The sequence below is a fragment of the Elaeis guineensis genome, chromosome 15 (genome assembly GCF_000442705.2).
Source record: "Elaeis guineensis isolate ETL-2024a chromosome 15, EG11, whole genome shotgun sequence".
NCBI lineage: Eukaryota > Viridiplantae > Streptophyta > Magnoliopsida > Arecales > Arecaceae > Elaeis > Elaeis guineensis.
Genome location: NC_026007.2, coordinates 17,927,471 through 17,954,679, shown reverse-complemented (window position 1 = coordinate 17,954,679; position 27,209 = coordinate 17,927,471). Strand labels below are relative to the sequence as shown.

At 36.5% G+C, this 27,209-nt stretch overlaps 1 protein-coding gene across 1 annotated transcript in view; it reads right to left on the bottom strand.

Moving 5' to 3' along the window:
* The window catches only part of LOC105034909 (vacuole membrane protein KMS1-like), a 134,538-nt gene that overhangs the window by 24,723 nt on the left and 82,606 nt on the right, over positions 1-27,209 (bottom strand). The window contains exons 6-8 of the mRNA XM_073249529.1: positions 13,580-13,668; positions 8,413-8,415; positions 3,256-3,279 (exon numbers count right to left, since the gene is read on the bottom strand). Of these exons, the coding sequence (XP_073105630.1) occupies positions 3,256-3,279; positions 8,413-8,415; positions 13,580-13,668 (116 nt within the window). The remainder of the gene's footprint in view (positions 1-3,255; positions 3,280-8,412; positions 8,416-13,579; positions 13,669-27,209) is intronic.

Genomic DNA, 27,209 nt, shown 5'->3' with positions numbered 1-27,209 from the left:
AATTAAATATGATTTAATTAGATTTATTTTAGGCTTGATTGGATCAAGTCCAATTGGTTTATTGGATAAGCCAAGTGCAAGGAAAAACTAGTCCTAGTTCAACTAGGACTTGGGTCAATCTAATTTCTAATTTGATTAGAAAATTAAATCAGATTTAAATCTAATTTAATCTGATTAAATTAGGTTCTTAATTGAGTTAAGATCTATTTTAATTAGATTGATCTAATTTTGATTTGATTTGATTTGGAAAACCAAATTAAAACAAGTTATGAGACAGAATCCTAGTAGGACTAGGATTCCACCTTGCGCCACATAAACCTTCTCCACGCCCTCTCTCTTATTCAATGCCAATCTCCACTTATTTTGTGCGACAAAAGCCCTCTCCCAGATCTCTCCCACGTTCACAAAAGGTCTCCTCTCTTCTTTCTTACATGGAAGGTGGTTTGGATCAAATCTAAAAGGAATAAGTTTGGATTTTGAATTCTATGAGATAGAGTTTTAGAAATCCAAAACTCTTTCAATTTTGCACCAAATTTATCCAAATTTTTTTTAGAATTTTTGTGGCTTTTAGGGTTTACATTATACACCCTTTGCTGGTTATCCATGCACGAAAATATGGAGGAGGTGCTCAAGAGTTGGGCGTCCCTTAACTTGCCATGTTTGGATAAGCCTTGACTAGGTGTTTGACCTAGATAAGGACTCTATCATATCTCTCTATATAAGATGAGTTTCTTTATAAAATTTTAGGAAGAGATAGATATTTGAGATACCTTTCTTTCATCCAAAAATCAGAGAGAAATACCTTTGGGTCGTGAAGATATAAAAGATCCAAGTTTGGGTGTCTAGAGAGAAAAACGTGAAGAAGAAGAGGGTCTTCTTCTAGGGTTTTTATTTTCATATCTTTCCTCCCTCCATCTTGAGTTTCCTGAGAGTGTCTCAGATCTGAAACTCCTCCTTTTACTTTCTATCTTTAGAAGAGTCCAAATCAAGAAGAAGGAGGCACCTGATCAACCATCAAAGAAGGATCAGCGCAGTACTAGCATACTGTGCTGATTTCCTGAAGCAGGACTTCTGATCGAGATTCGTGGGCTCGTGTGGATGACTCCTAGAGGCCGGACATGTGTGCGGCTTGCAACATCATCCTCAAGCCCAGATCAGCAAGGTAAGAATGTCTAACTTGCAAGGTAATAGATCTGATCTATTGTTTAATACATACATTAGATGTAGTATAGAAGCATGTTGATATGATCAACATGTAGTTCATGCTATATTTATATATTTTAATTTTTGATTTAATATCATGTAATAATCATATAATAGGATCTTAGATCTAGGGATTTTCTGATCTTAGAAAATAAATTTTGATTTATTTTAGTCTTCCGCTGTATGATCTTGAAAAAGTTTCAAGATCTAACCCTCTTTTTCAAGATCTAACCCTGAAACCCTAGATCTGGTTCCTTCACCACACTCATTGGTTAAGAGGACAACCAACCTATATGGTACACAACGACCTATGCTTGATAAATATTATCATCCTTAGTAACAATGTATCATTTGGTCGCGAACAGATTTAAGGACTAAACGACAAATCTTCCTTTGTCAAGTCTAAATAGTCCTAAGGACTTCACCACAACATAGAAGTTCATTAGAAGATAAAATATTTTGTGATGAAAAATATCAAAATAATTTTTATTAATTCATAATTCATGTACAAATATAAAAATGAGCACAACCGTCAACAGGCTGACGATTGGCTTTGGGACACTATTCCCAACAAGCAAGAGCTCCCCTGTTCCATTAAAGAAAAGGAGAGACAGACACGGGTTCCCTCCCCTATGAAAAAAGAAGAAAAAAAGAAAAGAAAAAAAATAACTAAAAATAAATATGAGAGAGAGTTTCTCTCTCTTCTCTCTCTCCCTTCAGTCTGAACCCTTGCTTTCTCTCTGTAGAATGTTGAATTTTTTCTCTCTACTTTCTCTCTCTAAAATTTTCTCTCTAAATTATTTCTCTCTCTTGATGGATTTTTCTCTCTCAAAGTTATCTTTCTAAGATTAGCATAGTAAAAGATTTTTTTTTAATAATTTTGATCGAATTTAGTAAAGAGTCTGATCCTAAGTGGGATTTTGATTTAAGATTTGTTTAGATTTAATTTTGAATTAAAATTAATGCAAGAATATAATTTTAAATAATAGGCATTGAAGAATCTTTTAAAGATTAATCAATCTGTTCATTCAGTGGTCTGTGAAAAATAAATAATGAATCATCTTCTCAAAATATTTTATATTTATTTTGAAAGTAAATAATTATTTTTAGAATTATGCATGATTTATGAAATTATGTTTTGAATGAAAAATAGTTCTAAAATACTATAGTTTATTGATTATGCATATATTCAGTGAAAATTATGATATGTTATGATACAAAAATATTTTGATACAGATCGAATTTATACTCTCAGCCTAACTATGTTTCAGTGGACTTCGCTAATAAAAATTATACGTTGGTACTCAGTGAACCCTGTCAGTGGGGGTTGTGCGCTGGTATTCAGTAGACCCTGCCAGTGGGGGTTGTACACTGGTATTCAATAGACCCTGCTAGTGGGGGTTAAACATTGATCATAGTTGAGACTGTTGAGTTATGAGTGTTTTGATTCGGATCAGACTTATGATTATATTATATTTAAATATTTGAAAAGATTGAATTTAAATTGAATTAGCATAAAATATATTTTTATGTTTATTCATTGCATTATTCTTAAAAATTATATAATTATTTGAAATATCTAGTCAAGATATTTATTACTTACTAGGCTGTCTAGCTTATTACTTTTTTTTTTTTTTTTTAGATTCAGATAATTAATTTTGAGCATGGGTAATAATGTTGGGACAGAGCTTTTAGAGGTGAGATTTAATATTGTCAACTTTATTGAACTTAAATCTACTATTTTATTTTTAGTAAAACTTATTGGATGTAAGACATTTGATTTATTATTTGAATTAAAGTTGAATAATAATTATTTGAATTGTATTCTGCTGTGATGCATTGATATTGTGATATGATGCCTTGCATGGTTATGGAGAGAGTTCTTCATAAGTATGCAGCATTTGCCATGACCTCGGACTCACGAACTTGGATTGGGGGCATGACAATAACAATATCCAAGAGATAAGGAGGCACCTATAAAACTCGCAGCATGTAGCAATATCCATGCAGGAATACAAAAGAATCCAAAATAGTGGAGGACCAAGAAGTCACTTGTATGTGAGTCTTAATTATTGCCTTCCAATTGTTAGATTTGTGCCCTAAAAGCTAATTGTTGGCTAACACATTATGTAATTTCAAAGCCTAAACTTGTATTTGTAATCTTTTTATTATCAATAAAGAGCTTTTTCTTTTCAATCATGTTTATGTGTCCATGATTTGTCCTACAAATTAACAAAGATGATTTTTGTATATTCTTAAAGAGTTAAAAATTTGAGACATACATTAATTAGTGGTTAATTTCTAAATGCTCTCGATCAAAGGATCATCACGGAAGACAGTGATCAATCCATTTGACATCGGTGCATGGTTCACCTCCTTTGTGGGCAGATGAGTCTCGAGTCTACGATGTAGAGACACTGGGATGAAAGTATAGCTGGTTATTAGAGAACATCTTGCACTGAATGTGATCAATATGAGAACCACATGGATGTCTACTCACTTGTCAGTGATCTTCTCGATGCTGTAGTGGTGTGAGTGCTCCTTTGACCTACGGCGTCATTGGCTATTCGCAGCGAGGCTACTGGATTTGATTGCATATTTTTTTGATCTCTAGCCATTTGGATCCTTGCTGTGTATGTTGGCTTCAGTAGGTTTAGGTTCGCTGTTTGGAGTAGAATGCACCTACATAGAATCTATCGACCTTGATAGAAAAAGAGAAGTCCTATGCGATTTGCGAAACTGAGTTCAGAAAGTCTTTGGCCAAAGCAAGTGTGAATACTGAAAAAAAATTTTTACGAAATTCACAAATAAACTCAAGTCGAGCCAATCTAGCATATAACTAATGATGGAGTCTGACAAATTCTCCATGACCTCCGTCAAGTCAGGACTCACAATAGAAGGACTGAATCATATAATAACTATACCTAAGGGTTCGTACTTTTATTCTACTGAATTGCCACTACATACTGCTAGATGTCACTAGTGCATTGTGAGACTCATCAGCATCATTTTGATGATCGATGGCCCTCGAAGGGTAGAATTGAAAATGTTCCAATCCATCGAAAAGAGTTTTGATAATATTGTGATGAAGATCACAATATATCTCACTACCAGATAGAATAGAATCTATGCGGTCACACATTAAAAGATTTAGTCTCAAATTTGTCAATTGGACTTATGAAGTTTCAATTGGATTAGGATTTATTGAAATCCTATTAAGTTTATAAGAACCATGCTAGCATACGGTTAAACCTAATTCTTCTCGAGACTTCCATTTGATCGAGTCCATAGCCTTGAACCTAACCTAAATTTATTTAGGTTTAATTGAGCTCTTAATTATGAGTCTAAGAGGATTTGATTAAGTCAATTAGTTGACATAATTATCCTAACATTATCTCTTATTTATCTCCTAATTATCTCTAAGTGTGCATATGGAATAGATGGAAAGAGGGAGACGCAATCTTTTCTTTTTGGCAAGACCAGGGAGTGCCAACCCCTTGGATTTGGCAAGTGGGGCTCGCCTCCTCATGTGTGGCATGGAGGAGAGAGAGGTGGGGCCATGCCCCTTTTTTATTTGGCTAGAAATCCTTTTGTGGGGGTGCCAAGAGTTGGCACCCCAACTACCTGACATATATTCCTATGGTGCCTCTTATACTTGCTTAAAGGAGCTGATCATATACTATTTATATCAAATTTTAATTAAAATAAATCAGATTTAAAAGGTAGAGGATTCTTATGAGATAAGGATTTACTTCTTTAAGATAATTGAGTTCCTATTATGTGTTAGAGTAGTGCCTATATAAAGGATATGTCTCTAAGATTTCTAACTAATTGATTTTTGGTGTAAAATCTCTCCCTCTCCCTTCTCCACACCTCCTCTCCTCCCTTTCTTCTCTTCCATACCCAAGAGTTGGGCGTCCCCTTTTTTCATATGCCAAAAGGTACTGTTTTGTCTTCAGGAGTGAAGATCGAGGAGAAGAAGAAGAAGGCTGCTGCTCAAGGAGTTGATCCCGTAGTCTAGATCAAGATGTTGATCAAAGTGCTCAAGACTAAAATTCTTCTTGGAAAGAAGAGTCTTCTACGAGAAAAAATCAGTTCAAGATTGATTCCGATGAATATCCGTAAAGACCGGACACGTGTACGGCTCTAGTATCTACGAATCCATGATCATCAGAAGCAGTGAATATCTATCTGTGCCAAGGTAATGAGATCTGATCTCATATTTATTTCTAAATTTCAGATTGTATATATATTTTTTCTCCTGAGCTTGGGTAGGATTAGATTTGATCTCTTATATGTGGGGTTAAAGGGTTTAATCCATTTTGTTTTTTGCTGCATATTTCAAAAATTTTAAAATCTACACATGCTGCCTATCCGATTTTCTAACAGTGGTATCAGAGCCACAGATTTTGAAAATACATATGATTTGATTTTTAGATTAGATTTAAAAGTTTTAATAATTTAAAATCAATTTTGTGCTGATATAAGATTATCCTGGTATAGGATTTATCTCCTATATTGCAAAAGTTATCCCAGTACAAGATTGATTGATTTTGAAAATTATTTTTAAAATAATTAAATCAAATCTTTTAGATCTGAAAATTAGCAGATGTGATATGTTTAATTTGAGTTTAGATCTAAACTTAGAATGATTAAAAATTCATATCAAACTGATATAAGATTATCCTAATATAGGGTTTATTCTCTATATTGTAAAGGTTGTCCTAATTTGATGTGAATCAATTTTTGAAAAGATATGTTTGAAATATTTTAATCATTATTTTAGATCTGATTTTATATATATTTGATATGTATAAATTTAGTTTTAGATCTAAAATTTGATGTATATGTGATGCATTTTTATTTAGATTTGAAACTACATATATTTGATATATGAAATAATATTTAAATCTGAAATAGTTTCAAGATCATAAGCCACTAATTGCATGTAATGAAATATAATCTAAAAATTATTTTTAGATCTGAAATTATGTTGTTGCATGTGGGTATGGGATGAACAAATTAGATCTAAATGATCAAACTATAATTAGGGTCTAATTATTTAGATCAAGCTAAAGCTCATTTTCGATTTTGAGCAGTTGATTGAACCTAATCGATGGATGATTAGGATTAGATCAAAGAGGCTCAAAATCGAGTTTAGTTGTAGTTGGTCGCATCGATCATATTTTGATGAAAATTAATTGACTCAAGACCGAATTTGGCTCAGTGGTTCGAATCTGTTTCAATAGGTTAATCTAATCGATTCTAATCGACCAACTTAGTGTCTAAGGCAAGTATTTAGATGATGATTATTCAATTGGTTCCATTGTCTGGCCTGATCAATTTTGATTGGTATCTAAGGAAAGCAATGGGGAGACCCCCACACATCTTAACTTACCTAGCCATATTGGAAGATTCAATTTCATGTTAGGTTACTTATTGACTCTAGTTCACCCATGCCGACTAGGCTGGTTAGACATATTGATGTGCTAACCTAATTTAATCAGTCGGATATCAGATCTGCTGATTTAGAAGAGACCTAAATCCAAATCTTCTCATTAAATATTAAGTCTAGAGGTCTTCCATCATTGTAAAGATGCGGGTGCCTTCCTGGCATTAATCATTCTTAGCTGGTTACAGTGGTTTGGTTGTATCAGAAAGGTACAATCATTTTATTGACATTTAATATCCCAAAGTAGAGATGGGGTTGGGCCCAATAACTATTAGGTGAGGGTCCTAATGATGGCTTTGCATTCGCTGATGAACAATGGATCTGATTTAACTAAGAAATATGCCAATAACTGTTAGGTGAGGCCACAGGACTTAGAGACCAAGTCCACTGCATCTTGCTTAGTAAAGTAATGGACAAAGTATGGTGCATTCATTGGTCTGTACTCACCAATAACTGTTAGATGAGGTGTGTATAGATTAATGGGACTGCAGTATCCACTTGAAATCGATCATGTATAGATTTTCGTTTCTCCACCCGAGAAATATGAGAGATTTGAAGAAATAGCAGGAGCTTTTGTTTGTTTTTAAAGTCTCTAGAATAAATAATTTTATAAGTATAAAATCTAACTAGAAATTATTCTCTCTGCAGATAACCATGTCGAGTTCAAATCTCTTAGCTCGAATCTTTAATACAAATAGGTTGACTGACGTAAATTACAATGGCTGGCTTCGAAATCTAAAAATTATTCTCAATTCTGAAAAGCTTACCCGTCCTAGATCAGAAAGTGCCTGTGTTACATGTTCATCCATCCGCTGATCAACGAGCTGCACTTGAGAAATGGATGGATGAAGATAACAAAATAAAGTGCTACATCTTAGCATCCATGTCTAATGATCTTCAGCAACAATATGAAGACATGAGGACTGTCAGGGAGATGCTGGTTCACTTGCAAGAATTATATGGTGAACAGAGTCGCACAGCTCGCTTTGAGGTCTCCCAGAAACTTTTCAGAGTAAAATTGCGTGATGGGCAGTCTGTCAATGATCATTGTTTGATAATAATCAAGGACATAGAGGAGCTTTAGAAGCTCGGAATGAACATGGACAAGAAACTACAGGTAGATCTGATCCTCCGATCTCTCCTGATTCATATGGACAGTTCATTATGAACTACCATATGAATAAGATTGATGTTACTTTGTTAGAGTTATTGAATATGCTGGTGACTGCAGAGGGCACCTTGAAAAGTTCAAGGGGCACAGCTCTAGCTGTAGAGTGGGCTTCCTCCAAAAAGAAGTCTTCTTTTAAGAAGAAGAAAAAGCTCGCGAAGAAGCAAAAGATCGAGGCCAAGCCCAAGAAATAGGTTCCTAAAAAGATCGACGATAAGAGAAAGTATTTCCATTGCAACATCGAAGGCTATTGAAAAAGGAACTGTCCAGCCTATTTGACGACTGTCAAGAGCAGGAAGAAGGATGGGCCTTCTGAAGGTACATCTGAAATGCTCGTTATTGAAACTAATCTAATAATTTCCTCTTCTTCTAGTTGGATTCTTGATTCCGGTTTAAATGCTCATTTGGCACTTCAATGTAGGGTCTTGAAGAAGTTAGGGGCTGGGGGAAGGCGAGATCACTCTCCGGATCGGTAATGGAGCAAGGGTTGCTGCTGTGGCCATCGAAATCTACCTTCTACGACTATCATTAGGATTTAGTTTACTTTTAAAAGACTGTTACTATGTACCTATAGTCAGTAAAAATTTACTTTCTATCTCTGTACTGGCATAGGATAATTACAATTTTCATTTCAATAAAGACATGTGTTCTATTTATTTTAGAAAGAAACTTATAGCACGTGCTTTCTTGATTGATAGTCTTTACCATTTGCATACTGATGCAAGTATAAACATTAACTAGCAAATAGTGAATGCCATAGGGTCTAAGAGATCTAGAGATAGGATCAGCCAAAAGTATTTGTGGCATCTTAGACTAGGCCATATTAGAAAAACCAGACTTAACAAACTGGAGAAAGATGATCTTCTTGGACCATTGACTTCCGAGTCTTATCCAATCTATGAATCGTATCTTCAAGAAAAAATGGTCAAGCTGCCCTTTGTGAGATAAGGAGAAAGAGCCATTGAGATATTAGTCCTGGTACACACTGATGTGTGTGATCCATTCGATGTACAAGCCATGGGTGGTTATATCTACTTCATAATTTTTATCGATAATTTTTTATGGTATGAATTTGTGTATTTGATGCATCAAAAGTCTGAAGCTTTTAAAAAGTTCATAGAGTTCAGACATGAAGTAAAAAAACAGACTGAAAAATCCATAAAGGTTCTTCGATTAGATCGAAGAGAAAAATACCTTAGTGGAGAATTTCAAGCCTATCTCAAAGATAATGGCATAATCTCACAGTGAACACCTTCAGAGACACCTCAGCTCAATGGGGTATCCGAAAGGAGGAATCAGATCCTATTAGATATGGTCCGATCCATGATGAGCTTCATAGATCTTCCTGACTTCCTCTAGAGACATGCTTTGCTTACTGTGACTCATCTTTTGAATCAGGTTTCCTCTAGATTCATTGCTACCACACCATATGAATTATGACATGGTAAGAAGCCAATTTTTGGGTATCTCAAGATTTAGAAATATCTGACCCATGTCAAGCGACAGCAAGCGAATAAGTTAGAGGTTAGGTCCTTTAAGGCTCATTTTATAGGGTATCCTAAGAAAATCATAGGATACTACTTCTATCTTCTTGAGGATCATAATATGATTGTGAGTCGTCATGCCGTATTCTTGAAAAATGAATTTATCCAAGATAGAGGCAGTGGGAGAAAGATTGAGCTCGAAGAGAAAGTCTCTGAAGAGCATCGAGTCTAAGAACCTGAACTCAGTAATGAGTCAGTAGATGTGATACCTCCTCCACCTCATAGATCAAGTAGGGTTTTTCATCCTCCTGAAAGATACTTAAGTATTCTTACAGAAGATTTAGAGGAAGCATTTCTTGTAGAAGATTGAGATATTAGGAATGATCCCAAAACCTACGATGAGGCAATGTTAGATGTAGACTCCGAGAAATGGATGGAAGTGATGAAGTCAGAAATTGACTCTATGTATTCCAATCAGATTTGGTCCTTAGTAGATCCACCTGAAGGTATTATACCTATTGGGTGTAAATGAATTTACAAAAGAAAGATTGGGTCGGATGGTAAGGTAGAGACATATAAGGCAAGACTAGTCGCGAAAGGTTATAGTCAATGCGAAGGCATCGTCTATCATAAAACTTTTTCATTCGTAGTCATGCTGAAATCCATCTGTACTTTACTTGCCATAGCAGCATTTCATGATTATAAAATTTGACAGATGGATGTGAAAACTGCCTTCCTAAATGGATATCTTGAAGAAGATATCTATATAGAGCAGCCTCTGGCTTTCACATCCAGTGATAGTAATCACAAGATCTGTAAGCTGTAAAGGTCCACATATGGACCTAAGCAAGCATCTCGGAGCTAGAACACTCGTTTCAATGATGTAATCAAAATGTTTGATTTCATCAAAAATGAGGAGCCATGTGTGTACAAAAAGATTAGTGGGAGTGCTATTACATTCCTCGTATTGTATGTGGATGACATCCTCCTTATTGAGAATGATATTCTTATGCTGATGTCGGTCAAAGTATAATTGTCGAAAGAGTTCGCCATGAAAGACCTAGGAGAAGCTTCCTACATTCTTGGTATAAAGGTCTATAGGAATAGATCTAAGAGAATGATAGGACTCTCATAGCATATGTACATAGAGGAGGTGCTGAAGAGGTTCAGCATGAAAAAGTCTAAGAAGAATCTTTTGCCTCTTAGACATGACATTCAACTCTCTAAGAAGATGTGTCCTGACACACCTGAGGAGATCCGACGCATGAACAAGATCCCTTATGCTTCGACAATAGGGAGCCTCATGTATGTTATGTTATGTACATGTCCTGATATAGCACTTGCTGTGAGTGTCACGAGTAGATATCAGGCGAATCCAGATGAAGAACACTAGATTGCTGTTAAAAACATCCTTAAGTACTGGAGGACTAAGTTTTTGATGTTGGTCTTTGGTGGAGGATCGGAGCTAAAAGTTGAGGGATACACTGATTCAGATTTTATGACTGATGTCGATGATAGAAAGTCTACATCGGGATACATCTTCTTATGTAATGGTGGTGCGGTTAGCTGGAAGAATTTCAAATAGCCGATCATTACAGATTCGACCATGAAAGTCGAGTACATCACTGTCTCTGAAGCTGCTAAGAAAGCTTTTTGGTTCAAGAAGTTCGTTGCGGAGCTAGGTGTGATGCCATCAGATGCCATTGCACTGCACTGCAACAACAACGACGTCATAGCCCTCGTTAAAGAACCAAAGTCTCACCAGAAGTCCAAGCATATAGTGGCAATTTCACATCATACATGAATATCTCGAGAAGAAGTTCATCAAGGTACAGAGAGTCGACTCTGCAACTCCACACTGAATATGACGGACCCATTGACCACGCTTTTCAGCCAATAGAAGATCGAAGCTCATCTTGAGAAGATGGATCTTAGGTATATGACCAATTGGCTTTAAGTTAAGTGGGAGTTTGTTAGATTTATGTCCTAGAAGCCAATTATTGACTGACATATTATGTAATTTCAGGGCCTAAACTTATATTTATAATTTTTTTATTACCAATAAAGAGATTTTTTCTTTCCAATCATGTTTATACGTCCATGATTTGTCCTAAAAATTAACAAAAATAATTTTTGTATATTCTTAAAGAGTTCAGAATTTGAAACATACATTAATTAGTGGTTAATTTTTAAATACTTCTGATCAAAAGATCGTCACAGAGGACAGTGATCAACCCATTTGAGATCGGTGCACGATTCACCTCCCTTATGGACAGATGAATCTCGGGTCTATGGTGTAGAGATACGGGTGAAGGTACAGCTGGTTGTTAGAGAACAACTTACATTGAGTGTGACCAATACGAGAACCACATGGATATCTACTCACTTGTCAGTGGTCTTCTCGATACTGTAGTGGTGTAAGTGGTCCTTTGACTTGTGATGCCATTGGCTATTCGCAGTGAGGCTACTAGGTTTGACTGCACGTTTCTTTGGTCCCTAGCCATTCAGGTCCTTGCTGTGTATGTTGGCTTTAGTAGGTTCAGGTTCGCTGTTTGGAGTAAGATGTACCTAGATGAAATCTATCAATTTTGGTAGAAAAGGAGAAGTCCTATGCAATTTGCAAGACTGAGTTCAGAAAGTTTTGAGCCAAAGCAAGTGTGAATACTGAAAAAGAATTTTCACGGGATTCACAAATGAACTCAAATCGAGCCAATCTAGCATATGACTGACGATGGAGTCTGACAAGTTCTCCATGATCTCTATCAAGTCGAAACTCACGATAGAAGAACTGAATCATACGATAACTGTACTTAGAAGTTCGTACTTTCATTCTATTGGGTTGCCACTACGTACTGTTAGGTGTCACTAGTGGATTGTGAGACTCATCGAGCATCATCTTGATAATTGATGGTCCTCGAAGGATAGAATTAGAAATATTCCAATCCATTGAAAAGAGTTTCGATGATATTGTGATTGAGATCACAATATATCTCCTACCAGATAGAATGGAACTTATGGGGTCACACATTAAGAGATTTAATCTTGAATTTACCAATTGAGCTAATGAAGTTCTAATTGGATTAGGATTTATTGAAATCCTATTAGGTTTATGAGAACCATGCTAGTACATGGTTAAACTTAATTCTTCTCGAGACTTCGATTTGATCGAGTCCATAGCCTTGAATCTAACCTAAATCCATTTGGGTTTAATTGGGCTCTTAATTGTGAGTCCAAAAGGATTTGATTAAGTCAATTAGTTGACATAATTATCCTAACATTATCTCTTCTGTATCTCCTAATTATTTCTAAGTGTGCATGTGGAATAGATGGAAAGAGGGAGGCACAATCTTTTCTTTTTGGCAAGACCAGAGGGCGCCAACTCCCTAGATTTGGCAAGTGGGGCTCGCCCCCTTCTTATGTGTGGCATGAAGGAGAGAGAGGTGGGGCCACGCCCCTTTCTTATTTGGCTAGAAATCCTTTTGTGGGGGCACCAAGAGTTGGCACCCCAACTACCTGACATATTTTCCTATGGCGCCTCTTATATCTACTTAAAGGGACTGATCATATACCATTTATATCTAATTTTAATTGGAATAAATTAGATTAAAAAGGTAGAGGATTCTTATAAGATAAGGATTTACCTTTTTAAGATGTTGGGTTCCTATTATGTGTTAGAATAGTGCCTATATAAAGGGTATGTCTCTAGAGTTTCTAGCTAATTGATTTTTGGTGTAAAATCTCTCCCTCTCCCTTCTCCACACCTCCTCTCCTCCCCTTCTTTTCTTTTATGCCTAAAAGTTGGGCATCCCCTTTTTCCATATGCCAAGAAGTGCTGCTTTGTCTTCAAGAATGAATATCGAGGAGAAAAAGAAGGCTGCTGATCAAAAAGTTGATCCCGCAGTCCAGATCAAGGTGTTGATCAAAGTGCTCAAGGCTAAAATTCTTCTTGGGAAGAAGAATCTTCTACGAGGAGAAATCAGTTTGAAATTAATCCCGGTGGATATCCGTAGAAGCCGGACACCTATGCGGCTCGAGCGTCTACGAATCCGTGATCATCAGAAGCGGTGAATATCTATCCATGTCAAGGTAATGAGATCTGATCTCATATTTATTTCTAAATTTCAAATTGTATATATGTATTTTTTCCGGGGCCTGGATAGGATTAGATTTGATCTCTTGCATGTGGGGTCAAAAAGTTTAATCCGTTTTATTTTTCATTACGTATTTTAAAATTTTTGAAATCTATACATACTGTCTATCCAATTTTCTGACACCAATCAAGATTGCAAGAAAGAACTTCCAAAAAGGGACTTCGAATTGTCCACACATGATGCCAGCGAGATCAAATAGGGGGTTTGGCACTAGCACTTTGATCATAGCATTTATTCCAAGAAATAGAAAAATAATTTATTATGAGAAATAAAAAAATTGAAAACTTCATGATATGTTTACGAAATGTTATCAAACCACTAACAGTTCTACATTAAAAAAACTAAACCATGTTTGGAATTTCAGCCAACAGATGCAGAGCAATGGTTTATATCCCATCACCGACTCTCATCCTAGCTGATCCTACATTGTTGGGTACCAGAACAAGCGGGGACAGATTGGGATGGGTCAAAATAGTCATTAACAATAAAAATAAAAATAAAAATAAAAAATTGCATCCTGTGACGTTAGACCATCTCATGTGTCAGGACGCAACCATCGCAGTCCCATCCCAACCAGTACCAATTGAGACAACCTGGTTCAAGAGTAAACTAATATCCTGCACCCGTCTCAAGTACCATCCTCACATTGGAATGAAATGGAATTGTCGGGACACATCGGTACTGTCAGGATCTGAATCCTTCATGTAGAACATGATTTCTATCAACTCATAAGAGGAATTCTAAAGTAGCAACCCTTCTTTAATTTTCACATTTAGGGATTAAAACTCCAGCACTGATTACGAATATCTTTGAGAATAGATTCCATATTAACAAATGCAATTTAAGGGGACATTCCTTGAGAAAATCATGTTATGGTCCACTGTCCAAGACTAAATAATTTCTAATGTGTATTTTTTTGCCTGAAAAATCTAATTTCTTCAACACTACCATTGCTGTATGCTAGCCTAAGGTTTCTCAGGGATAAATTAACTAATTTTGTTACCTTCTTATTGGTTAAGAAATGAAAATATTAATAATAATTGTTTCGTGGAAATTAGAAATTAAGTCTCAGGGGTTTTTAAAAGTTGTAGGTAAATTTTCATCGAGAAGGTTGGCTGACAGAAGATTACATTCAAACACAGTGCAATGGCATCCTACTTCCTGACTTCCATCTTCTGTTTGTCTTTCTCTGGTGCTTTTATGTTGTTCATCCTATATAATAATTTCACCAGAAATATTGATATTCCTATAAAATTTTGAGCCTGCAGATCCGGAAAATCATCAAATTGTTGGTTCACAATGGACACTGATAAGGCATTTTCTAAATATGAAAATGCAGTAAGGATGAACGAATCGATAAACATATATTTTCACATATTCTCTAGTCTCTGTAGTAAGATTGGAAATGTCATCAGTAGATTAGATTGGAAATATCATCAGTCTGTAATGTTTCTCAGGTCCCCATTTGCTGGGCAAGAGGCTGACACATTACTTGAATGAAATAGTTTGGTTGTCTGTAATTAAATCCATGTAATTTCCGACATGATATGTGAAAAGGCATGATACATGTTTCCATGAAAGGATGTAGGGTATGTATAGCATCTCCTGAGCATCACATTATATGAAGAGGGAAAGCAGAAGTTCTAGGAAATGACAATAAGCGAAATGCGTAAGTCTATTTGCATTAAAAAGTACTGTAAATAATATATTTCAAAAAACCACTTGCTTAATGCTCCACCTTTTTGCAGAAACGAACTGATAGTATGGGAAAATACTGCTTGTGATAAAATTAAAGTAACAATAGCTAAAAGAACTGAAAGATTCTCCCATGTGTCCACGAGGAAGGGAAGCAAGCTTTAGATGTGAGACCAGATTTAAACATAGGATGCTTCTACAACAAAGATAACTCCATTTTAGTTGTATGATTACTAATTCCAAAAGTTATCATCATTCATAAAACTGAGGTAATATTAACTTGAAGTTCCTTGTAGGCATAATCATGCAAAAGAAATTGGAGATTAAACTAAATTGATTGAATGAAGGTAGATTAACTGATCAGTTACTTGTCATTGTTTTATTGTTCTTGAAGAAGTTACATGACAAAAGATAGCTCTAGTTGGAAATGTGGGTCCGGATTCATCCTGTTTGTAGTTTTATATCAACCATGTGATTTTACTTGGAAGTCTTCCCAAATTCACTGATAACTCTTTTTAAAAAAATAATGCATGGTGTTGTGGTTATATCTATGGTGAAATTACTAGTACGGCATACAAGAAAGGTGCTCAAGCTGTAGCAGGGCCACAAATCTTAAAACACGAAGCAAGATATAATTGTTAGAATATTTTGGAAGTTTAGGTCAGAATTTATCCATGATCATGGAAATTATTCAAGAAATTTATAAAAAGTTGAGTTCTCACAGTCATTTTAGTAAGCACGTATATTGAAAGAATATAAAGAAGACATGAACTACTGAATTGCAATTGAACTTTACTAAATGAGCTTGTGAAGAAGCTCTTTGATCAACATAAAAAGAAAACAAACAGAGCATCTTAGGAATACACAGCATCTGGGCATGGGCTGGCCCACCTGGTCCTTGGGTGGGCCCAGGCATCAATTTCTAGCCCATTAGGGCAGGACAGAACAAGATTTTGGTAACCAAGCAAATATCAGGCTAAACTTAAGCTCACTTGAAAATTGTCCAGCCCAATGCAATCCAGTAACTAATATTATTAGTTATAAAATTTATATAATAGCCAAATTTCCCAAAACCCTTTTTCTGAGGTCTCCTTTCCTCTCACTTTCTTCAACTGCTTAGTTTGGTTATTGGAGGGGAGAAAAGGTGGCATCCATGTTTCCAAGGCTAAGTGAAAGTGAGAAGCTTTGCCCAAAAAGTACAAGGACAGATTTTCAAGGTTCTTTTTCCAGTCCTCTCTCCCATAATGTCTCTTTAAGATGTACGGCAGAAGAAGCCTTTAAGGCCTTTAAGGCCCTATTCTTGTTGTGATCATCTCAGGGTCCAGGTAACTTGAAGAATAATTGTATCTAAGTGATCCAAGAACCATCCCAAAGGATTGGAGGCACATCATGCACCAAGGCAGTGCAGAGCATCTTAAGGCTGGATTCATCCTCCCTTTCATTGTAATCTGATGATTTGCTGGATTCTAATTATCATTTCTTCTGTAAGTAAGATCTATTATATACCTTTTTGCCCTTTTTCATCTTAATTACTTTTCGAGGGTATCAGCACCAAATAGATATGCAATTGTTCAACCATTTTCAACCACTGAACTTTCCATATTTAACTGGGGTTCACAAAATAGAATTTGTAGATCTTAGGATAGACTTTCTGATGAGTATAAGAACATCAAGATTTTACACATCATTAAGATGTGCATCCTTGAATCTTTTGGGCACATTCGCTCCAATTTGTATTACCCCTTCAATCATTAACCCTAGATCCAAACTTTATCACATTAATTGAGGCAAATTAGAGTCTGAACATCTAAGAAGACTGCATTACAAGGTCTGTTGTGTCGACCCATACTGACCATACCATAAAGTACCCAGGTCCAATTCTGTATGAGTAGAAGCGGTCTGTACCAATCCAAAATAAGTGACACCGTCCTATACCACCTAGTACCACCTAAAAGCGGGCTGCACACCATACCATACTGACCTTGTAACATCCGGCCCATTGGGCCTTAAACCCAGCCCAAAAAAAAAAAAATGAAGACTCCCGCAGGGAGTCTTCTTCTTCCGACCGGCTCCTAATCGGAGTCGGAAACCTCATCGGAGAGGAGTCAAACTCCTCTCCTCCAGTTCTATTTAAAGGGGAGACCCTTCTCCCTTCTTCCTACCAAAGAATCCTGGAGCGAAACAGCGAAGATCGCCGGAAATCGCTCGCAGAAACCATCACCGTGCCTGCCGCAATTCCTCACCGGAGAGGTCGCTGGAGCTCGAGGTAAGCATGTGGTTCTCTTCCTCTTTTCTCTCCCTTCCTTCCCGTGCCGGTGTGCACGCTCATTGGTGATTGGAGTCGTCGGATTTTGTCATGGGAGAGATTTTGATTTTTCTTGGTTTTCGGATGTCGGTGGTCGTCGCCGGCCACCGATTTGGGACCCTAGGGATGGCGGTGCGCTCTCCTTCGGCTGCCAGCCATTCCCGTGCCGGTCGATCGTCGGTCGGCCAACCGTATGAGGGGACCATTCGGTCCCCTGTTTCATTTTTTTTCACCCAAGGGAGGCCACGGGAAGAAGTAGAAGAAGGAAGAAAAAAAAAAGAAGAAAAAGAAAAGGAAAAAAGAAAAAAAAAAGAGAAAAAGGAAAAAGAAAAAAGAAAAAAGAAAAGAAAAAGGAAAAGAAAAGAATAAATAAATAAATAAATAAATAAATAAATAATAAAATAAAAATGAAGGAGAGTTTCTCTCTCTTTTCTCTCTTCTTTCAGTCTGAACCCTTACTTTCTCTCTCTATAATTGGATTTTCTCTCTCTACTTTTTCTCTCTAGAATTTTCTCTCTCTAAAATATTTCTCTCTCTTGATGGATTTCTCTTTCTAAAGTTATCCTTCTAAGATTAGCATAGTGAAAGGCTTCATTTTGATGATTTTGATCGAGTTTAGGGAAGAGTTTGATTCTAAGTGAGGTTTTGATTTGGGATTTGTTTAGATTTAATTTTGAATTAAAATTAGTATAAAAATATAATTTTGGATAATAGGCACTGAAGAATCTCCTAGAAGTTAGTCGATCTATTCATTCAGTGCTCTATGAAAGGTAAGTAATGAATAATCTTCTCGAGATATTTCGTATTTATTCTGAAAATAAATAATTATTCTCTGAAATTATGCATGATTTATGAAATTATGTTTTGAAAGAAAAGTATTTTTGAAATATTATGGTACGTCGATTATGCACATGTTCAGTAAAAAATTATGATATATTATAATACAAAAGTATTTTGATACAGATCGAATTTATGCTCTCAGCCTAACTATATTTCAGTGGGCCCCGCCAATGAGGATTATACATTGGTACTCAGTGGACCCTGCCAGTGGGGGTTGTGCGCTGGTATTTAGTGGACCCTGCCAGTGGGGGTTGTGCGCTGGTGTTTGTGGATCCTGCCAGTGGGGGGTTGTGCGCTGGTATTCAGTGGACTCTGCCAATGGGGGTTAAACGTTGGTCATAGTCGAGGCTGTTGAGTTACGAGTGTTTTGAAATCAAATCGAATTTATGATTATATTATATGTGAATATTTGAAAAGATTGTATTTGTATAAAATCAGCATGAAATATATTTTTATGTTTATTTGCAGCATTGTTCTTGAAAATTATATAATATCTGAAATATCTAGTTGAGATATTTGTTACTTACTGGGCTGTCTAGCTCATTACCTTTCTTTCTATTTTTCAGATTTAGATAATTAATTACGAGCGTGGGAAGGAATATTGAGACAGAGCTTTTAGAGATGAGATTTAGCATTGTCAACTTCATTGAATTTAGATATATTATTTTATTTTTAGTAAAATTTTATTGGATGTAAGATATTTGATTTAATTACTTGAATTAAAGATGAATAATAATTATTTGAATTTATTTCGCTGTGATGCATTGATATCATGATGAGATGCCTTGCATGCTTATGGAGAGAGTTCTTCATAAGTATGCGGCGGTTGCTGCGACCTCCTGCTCGCGATCTCGGGCCGGGGGCGTGACAATTAATATAGTATCAGAGCATAAGTGGATAAATTATGACACATAGAATTAGACATAGTATGAGTGTAGGTGGGTAAACATTAGAAATATTGGGACGTTAAAGTATGAACATCATAATAAACCCATCCTAACAAATAAATAAATGAATCTAATAAGGTTTTACTACTATAAGGTTATCATGCCTCCCCGTAGAATGACAAGAACTACTCAAGGAATTGCAAGAGAGACATCACAACCACGGGATGGTAGCACTCCCCATCTTATCAGTGGCACCCCTCAGGAGGAGGGAGTCGTAGATCCTAATGAGAGTACTTCGAGAGCACGTCAGGAACTAGATATGGCTCAGTTAATGCAGACCCTAATCAGGATGGTACAAATACAACAACAAATACAGCAGCAAATGCTTGAACAACAACAGATACAACGAGATACACAACAACATCAGCATCCACCACCACAATATGAAGAGCAACCAATACAACGGGACAACATTTCAGAATTTAAAAAGCTTGCTCCTCCAGCTTTCAAGGGGACTACTGAACCTTTGGAGGCTGATAACTGGATAATGGAGATGGAAAAGGCCTTCATTGTCCAAGAGTGTCTTGATGAAGAAAAGATTCAATATGCAGTTTATTTACTACAAGGAGAAGCATACAACTGGTGTCAGCGACTACAGCACAAGTATGAACAAGACGAAGAAATACTTACCTGGAAAAGATTTCGGATTGCATTCTACGATCAGTATTTTCTTCGGAGTATAAGGATCTAGAAAGAGCAAGAGTTTATTTATTTGAAGCAAAAGGGTATGAGTGTGACTGAATATGAAGCAAAATTTACAAAGTTAGCAAAATTTACTTCGAGATTAGTGGATGGTGAGCAAGAACGTGTTCACAAGTTTGAGATGGGACTGAGAACTGAGATTCAAAAATAAGTGGTTCCATATGAATTAACAACTTATGCAGATGTGGTAAACAAAGCACTGATAATTGAAAGAGAAGTCAATGAAGAACGCATGGAAAGGGAAAGAAAGCAAAGAAAGAGAGCAAAATCAAATGATACACAAGGGTAGAATAATAAAAACATCAAAAGTTCAGCTAAGGGAGCAATAGATAATAAGACTCAACAGATTGATGGTGAGCAGTGCTCCAGATGTGGTAAAAATCATGCAGACAAAGATTGCCATTGGAATATGGGTGCTTGTTTCAAATGTGGTCAGATGGATCATAAAATTGCTAGCTGCCCACTAAATACTGAAAATCAAGTTGACCGAAGAACTTATGAAGGACAACATAAGGGTGGTGGACAGATTTCTAAAACCCAGGGAAGAGTTTATGTGCTTACTCAATAGAATGCACAGGCTTCCAATACAATGGTGACAGGTAAGAAAAATTTCGAGGATGAAATTTATTTTTAGGAGGAAAGAATATAACATCCGGCCCATTGGGCCATAAACCTAGCCCCAAAAAAAAATGAAGAAGACTCCCTGCGGGAGTCTTCTTCTCCCGACCGGCTCCTAATCGGAGTCGGAAACCTCATCGGAGAGGAGTCAAACTCCTCTAGTTCTATTTAAAGGGGAGACCCTTCTCCCTTCTTCCTACCAAAGAATCCTGGAGCGAAACGGTGAAGATCGTCGGAAATCGCTCGCAGAAACCGTCATCGTGCCCACCGCAATTCCTCGTCGGAGAGGTCACTGGAGCTCAAGGTAAGCATGTGGTTCTCTTCTTCTTTTCTCTCCCTTTCTTTTCGTGCCAGTGTGCACGCTCGTCGATGATCGAAGTCGTCGGATTTTATCGTGGGAGAGGTTTCGATTTTTCTTGGTTTTCGGAAGTCGGTGGTCGTCGCCGGCCACCAGTTTGAGACCCTTGGGATGGCGGTGCGCTCTCCTTCGGCTGTCAGCCATTCCCGTGCCGGCTAATCGTTGGTCGGCCAACCGTATGAGGGGACCATTCGATCCCCTATTTCATTTTTTTTCACCCAGGGGAGGCCACGGGAAGAAGTAGAAGAAGGAAGAAAAAAAAAGAAGAAAAAGAAAAGGAAAAAAGGAAAAAAAAAAGAAAAAAGAAAAAAAAAAGAAAAGAAAAAGAAAAGAATAAATAAATAAATAAATAAATAATAAAATAAAAATTAGGGAGAGTTTCTCTCTCTTCTCTCTCTTCTTTCAGTCTGAACCCTTACTTTCTCTCTCTAGAATTGGACTTTCTCTCTCTACTTTCTCTCTTTAGAATTTTTTCTCTCTAGAATATTTCTCTCTCTTGATAGATTTCTCTTTCCAAAGTTATCCTTCTAAGATTAGCGTAGTGAAAGGCTTCATTTTGATGATTTTGATCGAATTTAGGAAAGAGTCTAATTCTAAGTGAGGTTTTGATTTGAAATTTGTTTAGATTTAATTTTAAATTAAAATTAATGTAAAAATATAATTTTGGATAATAGGTACTGAAGAATCTCCTAGAAGTTAGTCGATCTATTCATTCAGTGCTCTGTGAAAGGTAAGTAATGAATCATCTTCTCGAGATATTTCATATTTATTCTGAAAATAAATAATTATTCTCTGAAATTATACATGATTTATGAAATTATGTTTTGAAAGAAAAGTGCTTTTGAAATATTATGGTACGTCGATTATGCACATGTTCAGTAAAAAATTATGATATATTATGATACAAAAGTATTTTGATACAGATCGGATTTATGCTCTCAGCCTAACTATGTTTCAGTGAGCCCCGCCAATGGGGATTATACGTTGGTACTCAGTGGATTCTGCCAGTGGGGGTTGTGCGCTGGTATTTAGTGGACCCCACCAGTGGGGGTTGTGCGCTGGTGTTTGTGGACCCTGCCAGTGGGGGTTGTGCGCTGGTATTCAGTGGACCCTGCCAATGGGGGTTAAACGTTGGTTATAGTCGAGGCTTTTGAGTTACGAGTGTTTTGAAATCGAATCGGATTTATGATTATATTATATGTAAATATTTGAAAAGATTGGATTTGTATAAAACCAGCATGAAATATATTTTTATGTTTATTTGCAGCATTGTTCTTGAAAATTATATAATATCTGAAATATCTAGTTGAGATATTTGTTACTTATTGGGCTGTCTAGCTCATTACCTTTCTTTCTATTTTTCAGATTCAAATAATTAATTACGAGCGTGGGAAGGAATATTGGGACAGAGCTTTTAGAGGCGAGATTTAGCATTGTCAACTTCATTGAACTTAGATCTATTGTTTTATTTTTAGTAAAATTTTATTGGATGTACGATATTTGATTTAATTACTTGAATTAAAGTTGAATAATAATTATTTGAATTTATTTCGTTGTGATGCATTGATATCATGATGAGATGCCTTGCATACTTATGGAGAGAGTTCTTCATAAGTATGCGACAGTTGCCGCGACCTTCTGCTCGCGATCTCGGGCCGAGGGTGTGACAGACCTGAACCACCCAATTTAGAGTGGTACCATGATAAAAAATGAGAAAAGAAAGTTGGAAGCTGTCTTGGCATGCAGTGAGTATCATACTATACCGACCATACTGAACATGTAATCTACCATAATCTACCATACCCAGTACTGAGATTGTGGACCTTGCTGCATAACGGTTACTTCATGTTTGCATCACCTCTTTAACCATTAAAACATGAGAAATCTAATGTTTCTTGCTTTCTAATTTGTCAAAGTTGCCAAAGTATACTTACCCATCATTGGGTACCAGACTTGGCTGATCAAACCTAAATACCTATGATTCTATGGGATCTGAGACACATTTCAAATTAGATTTTCTTATTTGAAATTTATTCAGATTATTGCAGAAAAAAACTGTGAAGGAGCAAATACTTGTACCTTGATGAGGCAAATCCTCAAACCCAAAGAAAATAACACAAGATGGAAAGATGAAAAGATAGAAAAAGAGAATTATTTATTTTTCATTCAACCCCACAACTGATTTTATACCATCTACTCTCCACCTTTTGTTGCTAAATGCCATAATAAAACTTAATAACAACAACTCAATTAATTAGAAAGCCTTTAGACTTATTCCCAGGAAATGGATGAGAATAAAACAAATAAGACACTCTATTCCATTTATACAGATAAGATAATATCAAACTATCCCAAAATAGCACACTTGGTATCTTCATAAAATCTAACATAGAAAACAATCAAAATCAAATGAAAGTAAAATTATAATGACTTAAAACCTTTCTGAAACCAACCTAGACCTAAAGTATGACTTCTAGACACCAATCCTACTCACTTTAAGATTCAAAGACCCACACACAAAAAAAAAAAAAAGAACCAAACTTGAGTACAGGAATTACAAAAATATAGAACATGCCTTAAATGGCTCCATGACTCAAACGACAGCAGATTAAATGAAAATAAAACACAAAAAAATAAAATAATTAATCTAGAACCAAGCTAAACCTGAATTACATATCATTACCTTGTTTAACTGAATCACATATCATTACCTTGATTCAAAGACCCACAAAAAAAAAAAAAAAAAAAAAAGGAAAGAAAGAAATTGAGTACAGGAATTACAGAAATATAGAACATGCCTAAAAAAGGCTCCATAGACTCAAACGACAGCAGATTAACTGAAATAAAACACCAAAAAACTAGAATAATTAATCTAGAAGCAAGCTAAACCTGAATTACATATCATTCCTTCTAGTTTTAAGCTTGTTTTAACTCTTCTCGAATTTCTGTTTTAGTATCTTAACAAAAAGCTTCCACTGATGACCACAATTCTCCTTGCTTAACTGAGAGAACATACAGATTAGTAATCTAGAACAAACGCTTGAATGGAAAATGATTAAAATTAGTTGAAATGAACAACATCTAAAAGGTACATTTGATGGCATACACCTTTCTCAATAATGTTCACTCTATTTTGAAGTTTTAAGGGAGAAGACTGACACCGATCATGTTATAGCTTCTATACTGTTGAGGTTCTAGGGGAAAAGCTGATTTTAAGTAGTTGATAGCCCTTTAATTGAACTTCCACTTAGGCTCTCCCTCACACTTCATTCCCTCTCATGTTGGATTCTCTTCCACCACAGGCATGACCATCAAGCTTTTTTTCCACAAATTGAACTTTCTTTTTCTTAAGAGGTTATCAGATGAAGAACTCATCAGCACTTATTGTCCAGTCAAAGAAATCTTCATGTTCCAGAGGTTCCAAGAGATGTTTGATGGCTAGATATTTTTCACTTCTATGTGCATAATTAGTAATTAACTTCTTTTTCTTTCTGACTATATGAGGACTGGAAAGGACTCGAGAAAAATATAGATACTCATTTGTGCTACAAAAAAGGGTGATCAACCATAACAACACAGATAGCACCCAGAAACTGGAAAAGAAAAAGGCTGGCCAACAATTAATCCTGATTAAACTAGGACAGCAAGCTAAAAAGACAACAAACAAGTACATCAAACAAACCATGGAATGACTTGCTCTTATAGTAGTGATGCTGTGATACACTAATAACACAACCATAACCATCAAACCTTGCTCCAACTACTTTGGTTCAGGTTTATGTGCCCTTGTTTAGCAAGCACTCCTATTTAGGACTGCCTCAAATATTAATTCAAGTTTTTCCATTGATGTTCCTTTTGATCCCCTCCAGTTTCTAAATCCTTCAACAAAGATTAAAGCATCCCTTCCTACTGGAGCCCTCTTAGATCTTTGTTAAACATGCCCACACCATCTTAATTGATTCTCCATTTGTAATAACCCAACTCTTTAATCACCCTAAACTATTTAAAAATATATATATTTCACACGGATTCTAAAGCATGAAAAGAAAAAAAAAACTCACGCATGTGATGCGCGTGAGGTGACGGAATGAAAGACTCCCAATGGGAGTCTCCCTCTTCTCCGACTCCGTCGGAGAAAGGACTTGGGTTCTGCCTAAAATCAGTGGGATTTTGGCCCTTATAATAGAGAGCCCCTCTTCCTCCTCGTTCCCCACAACGAATTGCTTGAGAGTCGCCGCCAATTTGAGCTACCCCATCGAGCCTTTTCTTGAGTTTTTGTTGGAGAGATCGCCGGATCTCTCATCGTGGATGTTGCCGGACTGGGGTAAGGCCTTCTCCATTTTCCTCCTTTTTCTAGTCTCGCCGTTGCCGTATTTGAGTCCGACAAGCGACCGGATTTGTGGTGGACATAATATAGACCCGAGTGTCCTTAGAGGCATATGATTGATCAAGTATGCAACGGTCAAGACAGCCTCACCCCACAAAAACTTAGGAACTTGCATGGTAAAGAGTAAGAACCGGGCTACTTCCAATAAGTACCTATTTTTTTTTCCAGCAACTCCATTTTGAGCAGGAGTATCAATACAAGTGGTCTGATGAAGAATTCCGTGAGTGTGAAGATACGCACGGAACCCCCGATTAATATATTCAGTGCCATTGTCAGAACGTAGAATTTTAATTTTGGCACCAAACTGAGTACCCACAAGTTTATAAAACTCCTTAAAGCAGTTTAAAACTTTCACTTTTTTCTTCAATAAATAGACCTAAGTTACTCGACTAAAACAATCAATGAAAGTAAGAAACCACCTATGGCCCATGAGAGTAGTAGTACTATATGGTTCCCATACATCAGAGTGAATTATAACAAAAGGTTCAGAACTTTTAACTCCAGATATAGGAAACACTCCTCTTGTGTGTTTAGCCAACTCACAATGATCACAAACTAATAGATTTTTATTGCATTTATTTGATAAAGAAAGAAATAAGTGACTAAGAATAGAAAAATGAATGTGACCTAGCCTACAATGATGTAACATAAGCTCTGAAGTGGCATCTTTAGCAGACAATGCATACCCCGTTAAAGAAGAGTTCATACTTTTCTCATTAGTTAATAGATAATAGAGTCCATTGTGCAGCCTACCAATCCCAAGTATCTTCTCCATTTCAGCTCCTGAAATAAACAATGAGAAGGCTAAAAAGTTACAGAGCAATTCAAATCTCTAGTAACAGAGCTAATAGAGAGTAAATTTGTAGGAAAGGATGAAACATGCAATACTGATGATAATCTTAAACTAGAAGTACAGTCAATGGATCCTTTTCCTAAGACAGAGGTAAAGGATCTATCAGCTATTCGGACCTTGTCTAAACCTGAACATGGTGAATATGAAATAAAACTATTAGATGCCCCTGTCATGTGACTGGATGCTCCTGAGTCTATTACCCAAGAGTTGATGTTCCACAAGTAAATGCATGTGATAACTTATATGGAGTACCTGAGTGTGCAAAAAGAGAAGAATCAAAATACCCGTCCTGGTGGCTAGACTATTCCAGAGTAGAAGGTGTGGTGTTAGAAGATGATTCATATTTTTTCATCATTCGTCAGAGGGTCTGATATTCCTCTACAGATAAGCTGTGTACAGCACCCTCAGTCTCCTCAGATAGATTAGCTTGGACAGGTCCACGACCATGATTCAGTCCTCCAGTTCTTCCACCACTACGATGACCACCACGGCCCTGACTATCTCACCCAGGCTGATTTGGACGACCATGAAAATTCCAGCAAAATGCCTTAGTGTGCCCAGGCTTTTTGCAATGAAAACATACCTTCTCACCTATCTGCTGTAGCTGCACAATAAAAGCTGATCTTATAAGACTACTGGAGTCGGAGGTCACTCGTCGCCATGTCTCCTTGCTCAAAACAATAAAAGAAGACTTGATCCAAACTAGGTAACATATCTCTAACGAGAAGTTGAACTCTAACAGACTCATATTCTGGATTCAGACCATATAGAAAGTTCTGAACCCGTTCTTCATCTAAATATTTCTGAAATCTATCAACGTCGATAGAGCACTGTGGAACAAAAGTTTTATAATGATCAGCCTCAGACTAGAGATGCTTCAACTCGATGGCATATTCAGTGACAGATAAATTTTTCTAGTGAAGCTGACACAATTGAGAACGGATCTCAAATGCTTGAGCAGAATTCTGCTTCTGTGAGAACATTTGGACCACCGTCTCTCAGACTTCCTGTACAGTCTCCAGCAATTACACACTTCTAGCCACACT